We start from the raw sequence: 18189 nt of genomic DNA, 5'->3' as shown, positions 1-18189 counted from the left end.
TCCAATGGCATATTTAGGGGACTTTTCTTAAATTTTAGGTAGAACTTGAAGAGTAAGCTGGTAGAGTGGGTAAGAGCAAGGTCTCTGGAGCCAACTGGAATCAAAGCATGACTCCATCACTTCTGAGCTCTTGAGACCTTGGGCAAGTAACCCAAGTATTTCATGCCTCAGTTTCTTCATCAGAAAACTGAAGGCAATAATCCCTTCTTTACAGAGTTATTAGGAGGGCTGAACGTGTTAACATCTGTTCGGTGCTTGGCACAGTATGCGCTGTGTAGTACTCTCTGTAACGCCGTCGGCTGTTGGTGGTAGTGGTGTCACTATCCTCACAGTGACCTATCTGTCAGCGTTTATTTTTATATGCTTCCAGTTGTGAGAGTTCGTTGTCATTCTTCTCTGCTCTCACAGTGGAATTCTTAGGAGGTTTTATTTTTAAGATTTTATTTTTGAGTTATCTCTATACCCAATGTGGAGCTTGAACTCATAACCACTAGATCGAGTCACGTGCTCCACCGACTGAGCCAGCCAGGTGCCCCCTAGGATGTTTTAACGGTTAAGGGAAATAGCGCAATTTGAAATAGATACCATTCTAGAAAATCTAGTAGATATGCTGGACTTAGGCATGCAGTGTTTTAAGCTAAGGTATGAATATCTAGAACACTTAATGCTGTCATAGTCTAAATGTCCGATTTGGTATAGTTTATGGCGGTTTTTGCTTTTATTCATTAGGCTGATCTGTTTTTTAGAGAACAAAGTATATATTTAACAGGAATGCTTTTTTTGTTGAGACTCATGATTGATTGGTCCTTGTTTAAAGAAGAAAGACCATCTATGTTAGATGTACAAACCTGAACCCTATGTGCTATAAGGAGGAAAATATGCAACACTCATTAATTATTTCTCTGAGTCTCATTTCTGACTGGGGCCTTCTTAGGTTGTGGAGATGTTGGAAGTTCCCAATAAACCCACACAGCTGTCGTACAAGTACTACTTCATGTCTGTGAATGCTGCAGAACGTGAGGACACCCCTGTCATGGCGCTCCTGCTGCAGCAGTTCAAGGAAAACATCCAGGAGTTGGTTTTTCGCACCAAACCTGGCAAACAGCCTAGGACCGGTCCCAAGCGCAAGGTAGGATCACATACAGAAGTGAGCACAGGATTTATGTGTATTAACTCTGTCGTGTTCTTTAACCATTTTTAACCTGAGAAAGAATTAGATCTGGTTTATAAGAGACTGGAGGGCAATAAGGTTTAAGTAACAATTTTTTACATTTTCTTGAAAATGCCTCTCTTTTAATTAATAATTTATTATACACCATTTCCACAAGGTTGCTGAATACAAAATATTTACATAAGTTTCCAGTATCTAGGTTGAAATATTTGCTCAATAAATATTTGTTGAATGCATAACATTTGTTTTGGTTAACCTTGAGCTATAGTAGTTTAACTGCCTTAACTAATTGCATCACCTGTACTTTTGTACCCACTTGTGTTCTTTACTTAAATTATAGTTGTCTGATGATCCATGTCCAGTAGAACCCAAGAAAACCAAACGATCAGGAGAAATGTGTGCCTTCAATAAAGTTCTAGCTCACTTTGTTGCTATGTGTGATACAAATATGCCATTCGTAGGACTTCGGTTGGAGGTAATTTTTTGAAACAGTTTTGACTATTCTGTATAAAAGAGTAATTTATAAAATTCCTTGCTAAAGCTACATGGATTCCATTAGGAGACCCAGAATGGCTGTGATCTTGGTTATTTTGGAAGGGTTGGGATTGAAATCATAGCATCTCATGGTATACCTGTAGAACATGACTTAAATCTTTTTTTTTTAATTTTGTTTATTTATTTGAGAGACAGAGATCACAAGTAGGCAGAGAGGCAGGCAGAGAGAGAGAGAGAGAGGAAGAAGCAGGCTACCTGCTAAGCAGAGAGCCCGATGCGGGGCTCAATCCCAGGACCCTGGGATCATGACCCAAGCTGAAGGCAGAGGCTTTAACCCACTGAGCCACCCAGGCACCCCAGAACATGACTTACATTATTTCATCTTTCTGATTCCAAATTGTGAGCATTCTGCTCTTTATGGAAATGGAAAGTAAATTCTTCCCAATTTACAAAAAAGATAATTTTTGAATATTAACATCTTACTAGCATACCTCTTAGTAGGAACATTATCTCTTAGAGGTGGTTAGTTGATAAAGGTGTGTCTTATTTTTGAGTTGGTAAAGCCATACATATTGCTTACACACTAATAAAACCAGGTTCCTTTCTGAGAAACAGGTCAGAAAGAATATTAAACTTGATTTTCACTCTTGTCACATGGACTAAGGAATAGACTTAGAATTAGTGTCTTTCAAGAATACACAGCTGTGGTATCCAGCATGATCCCTAAACTTGAGAGTAAAGGGCATTAACAGAACTTGCATTTTTATATTTCCAAAAAGGACTTTGGCCAAGGATTGCCATCCCTTTAAAGGGATACACCAAAACCTTAATTATTTCCCTCTGTTTTAAAGTTTTACTTTTTGTAAGACTCTTCCCCTTTTTAAATTATTGGGAATGAAATGGTGACTTTGCCACAATAAAATAAAAAAAATTTTTTTAATGTTTATAAATAAAACTGAGGTTAAAAAAAAAAGTAAAAGAAGAGACCTGGGACTGTGTGAATTATTTTAGTGAAACTGATGATGATAGTCTTGGGAAGACTTGTTGAATACTTTCATGCATTAGAGCAGAAATCACCAAACTTTTTCTGCAAAGGGCCAGACAGTAAATATTTTAGGCGTTGTAGGTCATATGGTCTCTTATAGCTACTCAGATCTGCTTTTGTAGTGTGACTCAGCCACAGTTGATGTTTAAACAGATGAGTGCAGCTATGTTTCAGTAACACTTCATTTACAAAAACATCATTGGGCCGAATTTGGCCCATGAGCTATTATTGTATGCTGACCCCTGTTTTGTAGGGTTTCAGGGTCTGAAGCCAGAGTAAAACTATGAAGAACAGGAGCAGCCCACATAAATTGAGGCCCAGAAACAGGCATCTCAAATAGATACTCAGGTCCTTGATGTCCTAGCTCCTAGAATTGTGAGCTTGATGAATGTCAGATGCTTAATCCCTAGCCACCCAGATACCCCTGCATTCATCTTTTTAACTCACTTTCTGAATCCTCCAGTTGGGAAAGCTATCTCATTGGGTAAATGCATAAATTGGAAATCTTTTCTTCTTGGGTTTCACACAGGAAGTATTTTAATTGTTAAAAATAAAAATGTATTCCAGAGGAGCATCTAAGTGGCTCAGTCAGAGTGTCTGCCTTCAGCTCAGGTTGTGGTCCCAGGGTTCTGGGATCGAGCCCCATGTCGGGCTCCCCACTCAGCCAGGAACCTCTTCTCCCTCCCCCCTGCTTGTGTGTTCTCTCTCTCACTCTCTGTCTCTTTTTCTCAAATAAATATATAAAATCTTTTTTAAAAATGTATTCCAGAAAAGTTATACACTAAAAACTATTGTTTGTGATTAAAAGTGGGATGTGACTGTGACTCAGACTTTGTTTTGAACAGATGTAATGAAGAAAGACATAAGAAAACCAGTCTTATTTTACAGTTGCATCATTCAGAATCACTAGGATTGATTCTCTTAGTCTCCAAAATTCTGAAGATTGGCCCCCCAGAGGTTGTTTTTTTTGTTTGTTTTTTTTTTTAACTAGAGGCTCTGGGTCATCTTTGGGTTTCACAGCACTTAATATAGTTGCCCAGGAAATCAGAGGAAATCAGGTGATGGAGGACAGTGTGCCTGTCTGATAGGTTCTAACTTTGGAACAGAGTGGCCCTAGAATGGGTGCCACGAAACAGACACTAATACTTAGAAAAGGTAGTTTCCTTTGTAAAGTTGCTGGTCTGATCTACCTGCTTTTTCTCTTACCAGTTGTCCAATCTGGAGATTCCCCATCAAGGAGTGCAAATGGAAGGTGATGGCTTTAGCCACGCAATTCGCTTACTGAAGTAAGTCCCCATCCTGTGTCTCCCTTGAGGTCGCACATTACAGCCACAGTGCTAGAGCTGTTTCTCTCCCATGAAACAGCATAAAGCAGAGTTTGGCACCTGTGGATGTCACGGATTTCTGCACAGAATTACTATCATCTGGGGGAGGCTTCCTTTTCACCTGCTGAGTGGGGATCCAGCACCACTTGGTATCTTAGGATGTCTTTCCTCTGCATTCCTTTTCATTCATTTAATGGCTCTTTACTCAGTGTGACTGTGTATCAAGCTTGAATTCTGCTAGGGCCCTTCAGGATGGTCTGGATTCATGTAGTAGGAGGATCTGAGCTAGTTCGGAAGCCAGAAAGGGTATCCCTGAGGAAGTACCAGTTGTATTTGGACTGAGGGAGAGGTGAGAATTAGCCAGAGGAAAGGGAGATTTGGGGGAGGGGCGGGGGTGGAGTGGGCAGTACTGACCAGAAGGGATAACTGCTAAGGTGGTGGCAGTTTTTCTCTTCTTTCTCAGAGAGAGCTCTGTACCCTGGAACTGAAAGGAGGTCAGAGTGGTGCAAGTTGAGAGAGATGACTCTGGAGCTGAGCTGTAAGCGGGAAGGGGTCAGATCCTAGAAGGCTTTGTAAGTGTCCTTAAGGAATGTGGACTTGATCCTAATGGCGGTACGAAGCCATCAGACGATTCGAAGCAGAAACTGACATCATTGGCTAGGTGTTTTTGAGAGCTCGTCCTAGAAGCCATATTGAGAATCAGTTGGAAGGGACCAGGACTGAGTGGTGAAACCGATTGCTAAAGTGGTTCACACCAGAGTTGTTGGTAGCTTAGACCTGGGAAAGTTCCACAAGGACTTAGGGGATGGAATATTCAAGGGTTAGTGAGGAGATTGATGATGAAGGAAAGAGGAGAAGATGGCACAGGTGCCTATTGGTTTTATCTTGGGCATGTGATAGGAGATTGTAGTGTTTTCTGAGATAAGGGACACCAAAGATGTGAGTTTGAAGGGGCTTTGCTAGGTTTGAGGTGCTTATATATCCTTTTGGCCAGGCAGGGCTGGATCTCAAGCTCTGGCGACAGGGCTGGCCAGGAGGAGTAAATGAGTCATCGCCAAGGTGGTAGAAATTGAGCTGGGATGTTAAATAGATTGCCAGGAAAAGAGTATACAGAGGGAGATGGGCAGAGGGCTTGGCTCTAAATGGATCGAGGACCAGGGGCCAAAGGATGCTTAGAAGGAAAGCCAACATGGTGCATGTGCTATGGAAGGTGACCAGGATGGACTTGGAAAATTAACCTCCCATTTACAAGATCAACCTTTCTGGTGCAGAAAACAGTTCTATGGGGGTGGGGTAGAGTGGGCATTTGTATTGTTTCTTAGATGTTGCTTAATAATATAAATCACAGAAGCAGTTTTTTATGGGATTCCTCTGACTACCAAGACATGGCAGCTCCGCCAGTGGAGCTTTCATTTTTGTTACTTGGGAATCAGTTGGTTTCAGATGCGGGGCAGATGGGAAGAGCTAGCGGACAGCACATACTCCACCCATGTGTCAGGGTGCTCACTTGAGACAGTTGAAGAACTAGGATAGCTTCCCTTCCTGGCTGTCTGAACACCATCTCTACAAAAAGTTCTCGGGAGAGAGAGCTGGCCTTGTAATGGAAATCACTAGGCCAATGTGATACTTTTAATGGCTTCTGGTTTTTAATTACTTCTGTGTGAAGAAGTACAGGGGTTTGGGGTTTTTTGTTTTTTTATCTTTTCACTCTTCTTGGCAACTGCAGATAAATAGTGTTAACATTTGTGTTCTGTTCTCTTAGTTATATTTTTCATGTTTTGCAGGAATCTTAAAATATCTTGTTCTCAGCATTTTTATGAAGAAATTTCAGTCCCCTTCCTTCCTGAATCCAAGAGAACCCATAATATAGTCCTACCTAGGAAGGAAGCATTCCCTATTTTTTAAGCTTCATTTAATAATAATTTTTGAAAAGACTTTATTATATCCTGGCTATTATTTTCTTTATTTAAAACTTAAATGGAAAAAAATGTAGAGAAATGGATAAATTAAAGATAATTTGTCTAATAACCTCCATTATGAGGATTATAGGGATAGGATGTAGAAATGAAGAAGGAAACCATAAACAATAAATGTCTAAACACAATTTTACTAAATAAAAATCTGACATAGGTCTAATATATAATTGCTCTCATACATTTAATGTTTAGAAAGTCTTAAGTCTTGGGGCACCTGGGTGGCTCAGTCATTAAGCATCTGCCTTTGACTCAGGTCATGATCCCAGGGTCCTGGGATCAAGCCCCCCATCAGGTTCCCTGCTCAGCGGGAAGCCTGCTTCTCCCTCTCCCACTCTCCCTGCTTGTGTTCCCTCTCTCGCTGTCTGTCAAATAAATAAAATCTTTTTTAAAAAGTCTTAAGCCTTTATTCCTAGACATATTAATACTACATGGGAGTATGAGTTGATACATCAAAGCTTTAAAATTGAGTACAGTTTTCTAGTCTTTGATAAAAATATGTTCTGTTCTTGTTCAACTTATCTTTTTGAGTCTCTGTTGAGCAGGCCTCCTTGAAGTATCTGTGAAAGTTTCATGGTAAATGCCTTAGACTGGTATATTGTCCATGGGCCTGTTACCTTGTGTAGATTCCCAAGAGCCTTGATCCAGCAGCACAAAGGACTCAGGTCTCGAGAGCAGCATGGTCACAGTGCCTCCATTTGAGCTCTTGAGCAAACTTCCCACCTTCTCCTGAACTAACACTACTGGGCCAGTGGCGCTGGTCTGCTAGCCACACCCACAAGGCTTTTTCATCTTGTCCATTGTGTTTCTTTGCCTTGTGTAGTTTATGCAAATAATGCATAGGCACAGTTCATTTTTGCACGGTTTGTGACTCAGCTTCTATCAGTTATGTGACTCAGTCCTTCTGCATTTGCATGTGCAACCTTTATACAACACTTCATTTTCCTTGTGGGCACAATTGCATTTATTGAACTAGCGCATTTAGTGATCTCCCCACTCATGCACTGCGGGGCCCTAATGTGGTTACTGACGTTTGTAAAACCCCCCAGGATGAAACCGACATACAGCACAAGGTGGTGGTGCTGACACCCATCCGCCCTGGAAGACCAGAGCCCAGTTCCTACATTCTTCCCATACTCAGAATTACAGGAGAAACCTCAGTCAGAAGTAGCTGTTTAGATCAAAATCATTTTTTGGATTGGTAGAAATTTTCAGATAAAGTTAAGCCATTGTCCAGGAAATATCTTCCTCAATTCTTCATTTTTGGTGACTCTAGTAGTATTTTGCAGTATCTTGAGTTTATAATAATTTTGTTTCAAAGGGTTTCCTTTTAGGAACTATCCATTTTCATCCTTGGGTGGGGGAGGATCAAAGTTACAATTATAGTTTATTCTGTTACATTAGTAACCTTAAAAAGCAAGTAAATAGTTTCCAGGTTCCTTGAAGCTGAGCCAATTACTTGTGTATGACAGATGAAGAAGGCAGCATGGATTGCACTCTTGGGATCTTGCTGTCCCTAGAGCATAAACTGAAAGTCTTACTCTTTTATTTAAAGACATGCTGGCTTTTATGGGTTCATTTTCTAACCAGATGGATTTCACGAAACACCTATTTATATGAAAGGAAGATAATGTACTGCATTATTATATTTTTTAAATCAAGATTTAATAATCGATCTGAATTGGCTGCTTTGTAACTCCAGTGGGTTGGGGTTATGTTTTCAGGGATATGGATAAGGAGAAGTCCTCAGTATACCTACAAAATTGACAAGCATATATGCAGTGTATGCAATTTCTGTAATTACCCCAGATAACGTTGGACAAAATCTTTCTGGTAGTGAGTGATAAAAATTATGTAGTGTGAAAGATTAACTTTTTTTTTCAGGATTTTATTTATTTATTTGAGAGAGAGAGCACGGGGTGGGGGGTTAGGAGGCAGAGGGAAGACTGGCTGAGCAGGGAGCCTTGACATGAGGCATTGCAGGGCTCGACGGACGCGAGGCTCATCCCAGGACCCCAGGATTGTGACTTGAGCCAAAGGCAGATGTTTAACTGACTGAGCCACCAGGTGCCCCGGAAAGATTAACTTTTGAAATGTTTAAAAAAAAAAAAAAAAAATATATATATATATATATATATATATATATACACACACACACATTTAAGAGGAACTGTGGTGGAATTTGTAATTGAGAATTTTTAGTACTATGTTAATTCTCTTTTTATGCAAACTATAGCTGTTTTCTCCCCTACAAATTTTTTTTTTATCATCTGCAATCTCTGTCTCTCTCTTGCCCTCTTGAATTGTTTATTCTAGGCAAGTGGTTCTCAACCCCAGGGCGATTTTGCCCTCCAGGGGACCTTTAGCAATGTTGGGAGATATTTTTGGTGATCATTAACTGAGAAGGAGAGGTGGGAGGTACTACTGGCATCTGGGAGGGAGAGACTAAGGCTACACAATAAAGAATTATCCAGCCTAAAATGTCAATATTGTGGAGGTTGAGAAACCCTATTCTAGGTGTTTCTGAGTAAGAGGCCTGAATCAAGATTCCATGTTTCCAGTTTTTGTTAGACTTAGATAGAGATAATCATTATACCAAGTCTGAGAATTAACTCACCTTCCCTAGGAGTTAAAGGATAATGTGTAATTAAAAAATACATTATCTCATTATCTTATCTATTACTGGAAAAAAAAGTGAAAATATATTACCTCATAATGTTTTATGACAAGGTAGTTCATAAAGCTGCAAGAGGAAAATGGGTAGGTAGGTATTTTACACCAAAGCTAATACATTCCTCTTCTATATGTGATACATTTAAGGGAAAACATGTTAAAATGAGTTAATACATGCAGAGCTTCACATTGAGTGTTACTCTGCTGAAGAGGTGGGGAGAGATAAGGAACCTGGCATTTTATCTTGGCATCAGTGAGTCTTGGGTTTACCACAAAGGGAGCTAACCTACACGATTACCTACTGTATCAGCTGCCATGAGCACTCTGAATGTGCGCTGTGTCGCGTTTAAAATCAGTGACGCGGAAGGGAATTACCTCCATCGTGTCGTTGGGAAACTGAAATTCAGAGAGGTTAAATGTGGCTGGGTCAGAATTAGAATGCAGGTCTCTGACTCCAAAGCCTGTGTTCTTTCCACTGTATCATTGTGTTCTCAAAGAGTGGTTTTACAAGTATTCTTTTCCCCTTAGCTTTTCCGTTAGGATGTTCTAGATAGGTTTCATAGAAAGCTAATATTCTTGATTTTCATGCTGAAGAATCGTAGTGTTTCTAATAATAGGAATAAGGATGAAGACAGACATACTTTGTTCAAACACTCAAACACTTCATTAAAGTAAGAGGTCCTAGACTGTGTTGATTTGAGTAGAAGTGGATCCAGTGCTGTGAATTGCTGCAAATAGCTTCCTTCTTGCGCAGAAGGCGACTAGTAGTAAAGCTTGAACTGAAGCTCTAATGTGATAGCCCGACTGTTGTTGTGTAGATTGTGCTCTTGCTTTTCTGTGATACAAAGTATACTTCATATGTTCTGTCTTTTGTCGCCAGAATTCCTCCCTGTAAGGGTGTGAATGAGGAAACCCAGAAGGCTTTGGACCGCTCTCTTCTCGACTGCACTTTCCGATTGCAAGGTAGAAATAACCGCACATGGGTGGCGGAGTTAGTGTTTGCAAATTGTCCACTTAATGGCACTTCTACTAGGGAGCAAGGTGAGATGCTTCACACACTTTGTCTTTGCGTATTTCTGGGGTTTTCTTTTTAGTATTGATACCTGTTAATCATCTTTTTTAATCCTGTAGGGCCATCGCGGCATGTTTATCTGACATATGAAAACCTGTTGTCTGAACCCGTTGGTGGTAGAAAAGTGGTTGAAATGTTCCTTAATGACTGGAATAGCATTGCACGATTATATGAGTGTGTGTTGGAATTTGCACGTTCTCTACCAGGTACATGTGATAATCTTCCTCACCCCCCCTTTTTTTAACTAAAGAAGAAAATATCGTGAAAAAAACATTTCAAAAGAATATCTAATGAAAAATAAGTTTTCCTTCTACCTCAGGCTTTCCCCCAGAGACAACCACTGTTAGTTTCTTATGTATCCAGAAATCTTTACTCCAAGCTCTAACCATATTGTAATAACAGGTAGCAATTATTGAGAGTCTACATACAATATAACAGTTTGCTTGTGTTAACTCGTTTAAACCTCACAGTCACCCTGTGAGGTGGGTGAGTTATTCTTCAGTTCACAAATGAAGAAAACAAGTCACTGAGACTACAGAATTTACCAAAGGTTGCATGGCTAGGAAAGGGCAGAGCTGGAATTGGAGCCTCTTAACTGCTGTGCTGTACTACTTCAGTATCTGCCCCCTGCCCTAGACCCCTTCCGTAGAAATGGACATGGAAGCCTGCTATCTATGCCATTGCATTCCTTTTTTTTATTTTTAAATTTTTTTTGAATGAAATGCATCTAGAGATCTTTCCAGCTAGGCATAGGATACTGCCCAGATGCCCTCTTCTTCAAATATGTGTTTTAAAGTTTTGCATGCATCATTTTAATTTCCTTTTTGCTTCCTTTCTCTTTAGACATACCTGCTCATCTAAATATTTTCTCAGAAGTCCGTGTTTATAATTACCGAAAACTTATCTTGTGTTATGGAACCACCAAGGGAAGCTCAGTAAGTTTGTGAACTAATTAGAACTGAAGTTCCTCTCATAGATCCTTTAAAAATCAACAATTCAAAAGTTATGAAAACTGCCTTGAACTAATTGAGGACTCAAGTAAAAATTAGGGTTAAAATGGTAAATTTTAAGTACTTTGATGATATGTAGTAGACTAGTATACTGTAATGCTTAACTCTTTTTAAAATTGAAAGCAAAAATTAATGCTGTCTTTGATGGGTTATATAATCTTCATGAGTTTTAGACCAGGTAATATACTTTTGGTGTTTGTATTTTTTTCTTTACCGATTTCAAATCTGGTTAGCAACATGATTACTGTCCTGAAGATTGCGAATGGTTTTGAACAATAATGTATGTTTATGCTTTTGATCACATGATTATTAACATTGTTTAATCCCGTCTCAATCTTAAAGGCGTTCCCTGTAATCTCTGTTTCCTCATTTTCTTCCCACTCCATATGTGAAGTCCTAGAAATTTAGTATAAAAATTCAGCCAGCTGGCTTCTTTCTGGACTCTTCCACATCAAGTAATATCAGAAATTAATCAAGTGTTTTAAAATCTATAAACTAAAAGCATCTGTGTTGGAAGTGGCTTCCTTTCCCTTTATGACAGTGCTCACATAGACGGTGACTTTTCTTCAGTCCTAGATAAAAACAAAAAAATAAGAAACACCAATAATAATTTCCAAATAAAGTTTGATCCAAATTTTTTCTTTAGCACCTTCTCTGTTTTATTTGGTGGAGGTGGGCTAATAAATACCTATTCCGCAGTTGCACTGGTCCATAGTAACAACACTTTTAGAGTTTAGAGAGTCCAGTCTTCTGACTGGCTTTCCAGAAAGATCTCATGTAGATCTTTGGCATTTTACCTTACTGTTTAAACATTGTTTTTTCTTCTGCTTGAATCTGTTACTCTCTCAGTTTCTGAAACATGTAATCTCTTTGATTTAGATCAGCATCCAGTGGAATTCCATACATCAGAAATTTCACATTTCTTTGGGCACTGTTGGTCCAAACTCAGGTTGCAGTAACTGTCACAATACCATTCTACATCAGCTTCAGGAAATGTTCAACAAAACACCAAATGTGGTTCAGTTATTACAGGTAATTAAGTTTATTTTCTTTGTAAAACTGTGACTCCAACAGTGTTAGTGTCTCATGTAAAACCAAAAATCATGTGGGCTTAACTTAAGTCTTCAGTGACAAGGGTGCGTGTTTTTGTCTTTTATATCTTGCACTCTTCTTGGAGAATTTTCTTTGATTCAAAGTGGATGCAGTGATGTAGTTTGCATTGTCTTCAAGGGAAAGGTGTACAGAATGTTTCAAGAAGACCCTTGGCTCATTTATGACTGTTAGACATGGTAGATTCTGAGGCTTTAGCATTTGTATGGAAACCGTCTGCCCTCACTGTATGTGTTCCTTTTAGGTACTCTTTGATACTCAGGCTCCATTAAATGCCATCAACAAACTCCCCACTGTGCCAATGTTGGGCTTGACCCAGAGAACCAACACTGCTTACCAGTGCTTCTCCATCCTGCCACAGTCGTCTACCCACATCAGACTGGCCTTTAGGAACATGTACTGCATCGACATTTACTGCCGCAGCCGAGGCGTAGTGGCGATACGGGATGGTGCCTATAGTCTGTTTGATAATAGCAAGTTAGTGGAAGGTTTTTATCCTGCACCCGGACTAAAGGTAACTGACTTTAGTATTACAGCATAAGTAAATGTAAATATCTCTATAACAACTCCTTTAAAAGGGGGAAATAACAGGGGAGAGCAACAGATTCCTGTTTAATAAGCAGCTGTGTTAGTTCATCACCTCTGCAGCGTCCTTCCAAAGGAATGGGAAGTTCTTACAAAGCACTGTGCCTGTGTTGTATGAGATGATAAAATTTCCTTTTCTTGTAATGCATAAGGTAGATGATACCGAGGAGAGTCCTATTTGCTAGTTGGAATTTTAAGGAACTTCAACAATGTCTTTCTCATCGATTATTGAGAAAGTTTGATTCATCAGTTCAACCATGAAGTTTTTTTTAAAAATGTAGGGTCCTGGGCCACAATCCCTGCAGATTCTTGTATAATAGCTCAATTGTATGTGCTTATAGTTTAGAGTCAAATAGTTCCAAAGGCTTGTTTTGAAAATTAGTGGCTTGCAATGCAGTCTTGCCATTTTCCTGCTCTGTTTTCAACTCTTAGATGGTGATTCTCTTGGTATTTACATCCTTATCTCTAAGTAGCATGCTTACAGTGCTGTTTGTGGACTTCTTAGTTGAGGGCATTATCTGATCCTTACAATGCAAGATGAGGGTTTCTTTTTTAATTCTTATATGCCTCTTCCTCCTCCCAGGCTACTCGCAGTGTACCTTCTTTTTTCCCTCCTACCCTTGCAGTATGGTTAGGCAGCAATTTTGGTCCAATGATTTTTCAGTATTTTCGTTATTATAAATATGTAAACAGTATCCACCAAGCTTACTATAATTACTTTTCCTTCCTTCAACATTTTATTTTCCTGGGAGTTATTAATTTACTTTTTTTTGCTTAAGGTTCTGTATACTTATCACTAACTCAACCTTAAAGCCTCTCCCATATATGTAACTCTCCTCTCAGTGCGTTCACATATCAGAAACCTCGCTGGTTTCATCTTGAAGAAGTCTCTTCTACAGCAACCCTCTGACCTCCAATCAGGAATGGTGTGCCCCAGACCCTTTGCACAGTGTTGATTTAGGAATCTACGGAAGGGTGGGGAAGAGGGAAGGGTGGGGAAGAGGGAGAATCCTTGGCTTCTCTCTTGCGTGGCATGCCCTATGGCGTGGACTGCTGGTCTTTTTCTCGGTTTATTCCATTGTTTTGGTAGAATACGGTCTACATAGTTTCCTGGGAGAAGGCACATGGGAGGTTATTTTGAGACTTCTGTGTGCCTAAAAACATCTTTAGTTTACCCTCATCTAATTGAGAGAATGGCTATGTATAGAATTTGAGGTTACAGGCATTTTCTGTTAAGAATTTTGAAGACATTGCTCCATTGTCTTCTAACTTCCATTGTGACTGTTGGGGTGTTTAATTTTGTTCCAGTTCTCGAACCTTATGTAACTAAGTAGGCTCTTTCACTCTGGAAACTTACATCCTTTTGCTGTGGGAATTTCCTTGTATTATTTCTCAATTCTTTTTTGTTTTCTCTGTTAGCTCTTTCTGGTACCACTACTATTCTGCTGTTTGGTATCCTGGACTTATCCTCTGATTTTCTTATTTATTTATTTATTTATTTATTTTGTTTTTCTCTCTCTGTTTCTGGGAGATTTCTTCATTTTTTCCTTTGAGTCTTTCTGGTTTTGGTGATTTGTTTTGCCATCTTTTAAAAAAATTTGCAGGAGCTCTCTTTTGTTGCTAAGTGTTCCTTTTATGACATCTTTGTTGTATATAGCTATCTTATATTTTCTTACCCCTTTTATTCCTACATAATCTCCATTTCATGCACCTTGCTTTTGTTTTGTTTTGTTTTGATCTCTTTCATATTAGTGATTCTTAACTCACAGCTCTTACTAGAAGGTGAGTCTTGCTGACTGTGGTCTTCATTGTAAGCTTATCTACCTGGGCCATTTCTTTGAGTAACTCCCAGTGTAAGTAGATTTAGGTCTTTTTGTTGGGCTGGTATGAGTACCAAAAGAGGAGTATTCAAGTCTCTGCATAGATGGTGTGCATCTGGCCCCCAATTTTTGGCAAATCAAATAAGAGAAGGAAACTACTATTTTCAACATTCAGTATGTAAACTTTAATCATCTTTTTTTTTTTTTTAAAGTAATCTCTACACCCAACGTGGGGCTCGAGCTCACAACCCCGAGATCAAGAGTCGCATGCTCTTCTGACTGAACCAGCCAGGTGCCCCATAATCTTCATTTTTAATACAGCATTCCTCTCGATCAATGCTAGAGTCCCCATAGCCAAAGAACCCTCCACCAGAGTGGTAGAAGTCAAACTCACTCAGTGAGAGTGACAGAAGCTCTGGGAGGCTTTCAGTGTCTCTTAAAGAGACTTTTGACCAGTCCTATTTTTAGTCAGTCCCACTTTCATCCCCACTTCCAGGGGTGTCTAGTGCTGCCAGTTCCTACGTGTCTTGAGGATCTGGACGGAAATAGCTTTGCTTCTTGGCTTTCCCCAGTGTTAGCTTTAGGATACAACTTCCTCACATTGGATAGTTCACTTACCACTCAGCCATCTGCTCCGCAGCCTCCAGAATTCATTGCTATTTTTTTCTTCTCCCATTCTCTCTGTATTTGTAACTTACTGCTTTAAAAAAATTTTTTTTAGGAGTTTCAGTGGGGTATTGGGAAAAGATAAAATATGTGTTGTAAATCCATCATCTTTTATTAGAAATGAAGCGATATACTTTTAAAAGCTTCCTAGTGATCCTGGTAAGCTTTTGATCTATGTTTTTGAAGATGGGGAAGGTGAAGAGTATTAAAAGGAAGAGAATGCTTGAGACACAAATTCTGGTAGCCTTGCTTAATTTTTGATGACCTATCCCATAAAACGAGATTGTCCCACTCTTGGTGGTTCAAAATTTCAGTCACGTTAAGATAAAAAGAGGAAAGATGGCTTAGTTTCTGCATTCAGTTTTCCTCTGTCATATTTTCTAGCTTACGAAGTGAGAACTCTCACCAAAAAGGAAATTTCCCAAGTCATTGAAATTACTTAAATGGCCAACATACAACTTTTCTTTTGTTTCCTGAATTTCTGGTTCAGAAGTTAATAATGAAATACTTATTATTTGTGAGGAGGTGCCAGGGTATACTTCTCTCTTCGACTTTGTGCTTACACAATACTTCTTAATTGACAGGATTTTTAACTTAGATGTTGTTTCTGTTGTTGCAGTTAACCAGTTTCCTCAGTTTCCCCCCATTCAAAATTATCAGTATATTTTCCAGGTTGTCCTCATAGTAGTGGCTGTGTACCAAACTTCTGTTTTAGAGATGGGCGTAGTGTATTTGTTTCTCTTAAAATAGTCTAAATGATTAAAAATATGTTACTAAACCTAAGTAAGATAATCTGAATTCTACCTGTTTATATCCATAGACATTCCTGAATATGTTTGTTGACAGCAATCAGGATGCTCGAAGAAGGTCTGTAAATGAGGACGATAATCCCCCTTCTCCCATAGGAGGAGATATGATGGATTCTTTAATCTCACAGCTCCAGCCACCACCTCAGCAACAGGTGATGTCTAGCTGAAATTCCAAATGGTATCATATTCGTGTAACTTAATGGGCTCCTCAGGTGTCTGAGCGTCTTTGTTAAAAGGCAAGGAGATCGTTGGTGGGCCCAAGGTGTCCAGGAAATCCATATGAAAAAATAGTGACAGAGGGAGAGAAGGAGGCTTCTAGTGATGGCAAGTGAACAGTACCAGAAATAGCATTAACCTCAGTCTTGTGCACTTAAAATGATGTGAGGTGATCAGCCATGTGATCACAAAAGAGGATGATATCCAAATGGCCAGTAAGCACAGAAAGGGTATTCAACATCATTTGGCATCACAGAAATACAACTTAGAACCACAATGAGATAATACTCCATACCCACAAAAATTGCTCTAAAAAGAGAATTGATTATTCTTGGCAACATTTTGTATTAGCAGCAACTGAGACTCATTTACTACTGGAGGGTACATGAAATGGTCTAACAACCTTGTGGAGGCGTTTAGGAATATTCCAGAGCACTAAATCTGAACATTAGGCATACCTGTGATTTTATAATTTTACTCTTGGGTATATGTACGACAGAAATGCATCAAAAAAACACAAGTGTTGGGCGCCTGGGTGGCTCAGTGGGTTAAGCCGCTGCCTTCGGCTCAGGTCATGATCTCAGGGTCCTGGGATCGAGTCCCGCATCGGGCTCTCTGCTCAGCAGGGAGCCTGCTTCCCTTCCTCTCTCTCTGCCTGCCTCTCTGCCTACTTGTGATCTCTGTCTGTCAAATAAATAAATAAAATCTTTAAAAAAAAAAAACACAAGTGTTCATAGGAACGTTATTTATGTAAAAAGTGGAAACTAACCCGAATACCAAGCAACAGAATGAGTGGATAAACTGGGTCTATTCCTACAGTAGAATGCTTTACAGAAATCAAGAAAACTATTGCCACGTGTGACTGCGTGGTGAATCTTACTGACATAATGTTGAACAAAAGAAACCAGACACTAAGGAGTACATTCGGTATTTATAGGAAATGTGAAAACAGGCAAAATCAAGCTTGAGTGACAGACGTCAGAACAGTGCTTACCTTTGGGCCAGTGATAAAGCCTTTGAAGGTGTATGAGGGAGGCCTCCAGGGCACTGGTAGTATTCTTCAGTGTCTCGATCTCTGTAGCGGTGACATTCATAAAAATTCATCAGACTGAACATTTTCTAAGATTTGTGTCCTTTGCTATATGTGATTTGTACCTCAAATAAAAAACTAGGAAGGATTACATGTCCTAGGTTTTTTACTGCTGGAGATGAAGGTAAAGGTGAGGAGAGGCCAGGTTAAACTACTGTATTTCATTGGCTTTCAAAACTCCACCAGATGTAAGATGCACTACTTTTTATGAACTGCCAGAAACAACACTGCCGGGTAAACTGTGCCATGCCATGAATCAGAAGATACACCCTGATTTCAGAAATACTAAAAGGGTGGGGGAAGAATCTTGGAATCTGTGAAATGGTAGATAAACAATACAGATAAATCAGTGATATGGTAGATAAAGTAAGCAAAAAACATCTTGAGGGATATAGACAGTGGTATTACAAGGTCAGGAGTGAGTTCTTGCTGTTTTTCTAAACATTTTGAAAGTCAGGGAGTTTTTAAAAATCTGTGGTATTGATGTGTATTTTGCACATTTTCATATCTCGTGCTTCCTGTTTGGTAACCAGTGAACTGTGTGAAGGTTAACTCATTAGCCGTATGTACGATACACTATACGCACGTGACTGACCAACATGTACTTTTTTTCTTTTCAGCCATTTCCCAAACAGCCAGGATCATCAGGTGCTTATCCCCTTACTTCGCCCCCTGCGTCTTACCACAGCACAGTTAGTCAGTCTCCCTCTATGATGCACACACAGTCTCCAGGTAAGATATTACTTATTCTCTTGTCAGTTCAGCTTTGACATCCAGAACATACATGTGCGCGCACACAAACACAAGCACCACACACGCAGCCTAGACCTTCAGAGACCACTCCTTATCTGTGGCTAGATACCTCCCATTCGTTCCTTACGGCAGGGTTATGAACGCTGCGTTCGTGACTCAGGAACACTTTAAAATATCTGAATTAAGAGGAGGTATTGTCACCCAGAGCCAGGCTCACGGCACAGCTCCAAGAAGAGCTGATCACAACACGATCTGTGTTGGGCCGACAAATCGAGTCCTGCCCACCACCTTCCTGTTTTTGTAGTTTTGGGGGAACCCAGCCACACCCATTCCTGCAGTGTCAGGGCTGCTCTCCTGCTAGGACGACCCCTTACAT

General features: G+C 39.7%; 1 protein-coding gene across 2 annotated transcripts in view; it reads left to right on the top strand.

The window, feature by feature from the left end:
- LOC111150414 (mediator complex subunit 14) overlaps positions 1-18189 on the top strand; it is a 69700-nt gene that overhangs the window by 35943 nt on the left and 15568 nt on the right. For both annotated transcript variants that reach the window (XM_022507836.1, XM_022507835.1), the window contains exons 14-23: positions 935-1129; positions 1512-1646; positions 3921-3997; positions 9563-9723; positions 9814-9960; positions 10598-10689; positions 11644-11796; positions 12119-12388; positions 15766-15906; positions 17681-17792. In XM_022507836.1, the coding sequence (XP_022363544.1) occupies positions 935-1129; positions 1512-1646; positions 3921-3997; positions 9563-9723; positions 9814-9960; positions 10598-10689; positions 11644-11796; positions 12119-12388; positions 15766-15906; positions 17681-17792 (1483 nt within the window). The remainder of the gene's footprint in view (positions 1-934; positions 1130-1511; positions 1647-3920; positions 3998-9562; positions 9724-9813; positions 9961-10597; positions 10690-11643; positions 11797-12118; positions 12389-15765; positions 15907-17680; positions 17793-18189) is intronic.

The sequence above is a fragment of the Enhydra lutris genome, unplaced genomic scaffold (assembly GCF_002288905.1).
Source record: "Enhydra lutris kenyoni isolate GAN:26980312 unplaced genomic scaffold, ASM228890v2 scaffoldscaffold23, whole genome shotgun sequence".
Lineage (NCBI taxonomy): Eukaryota > Metazoa > Chordata > Mammalia > Carnivora > Mustelidae > Enhydra > Enhydra lutris.
Note: the sequence above shows the minus strand (reverse complement) of the source record. Positions and strands in the feature narration are given on the sequence as shown.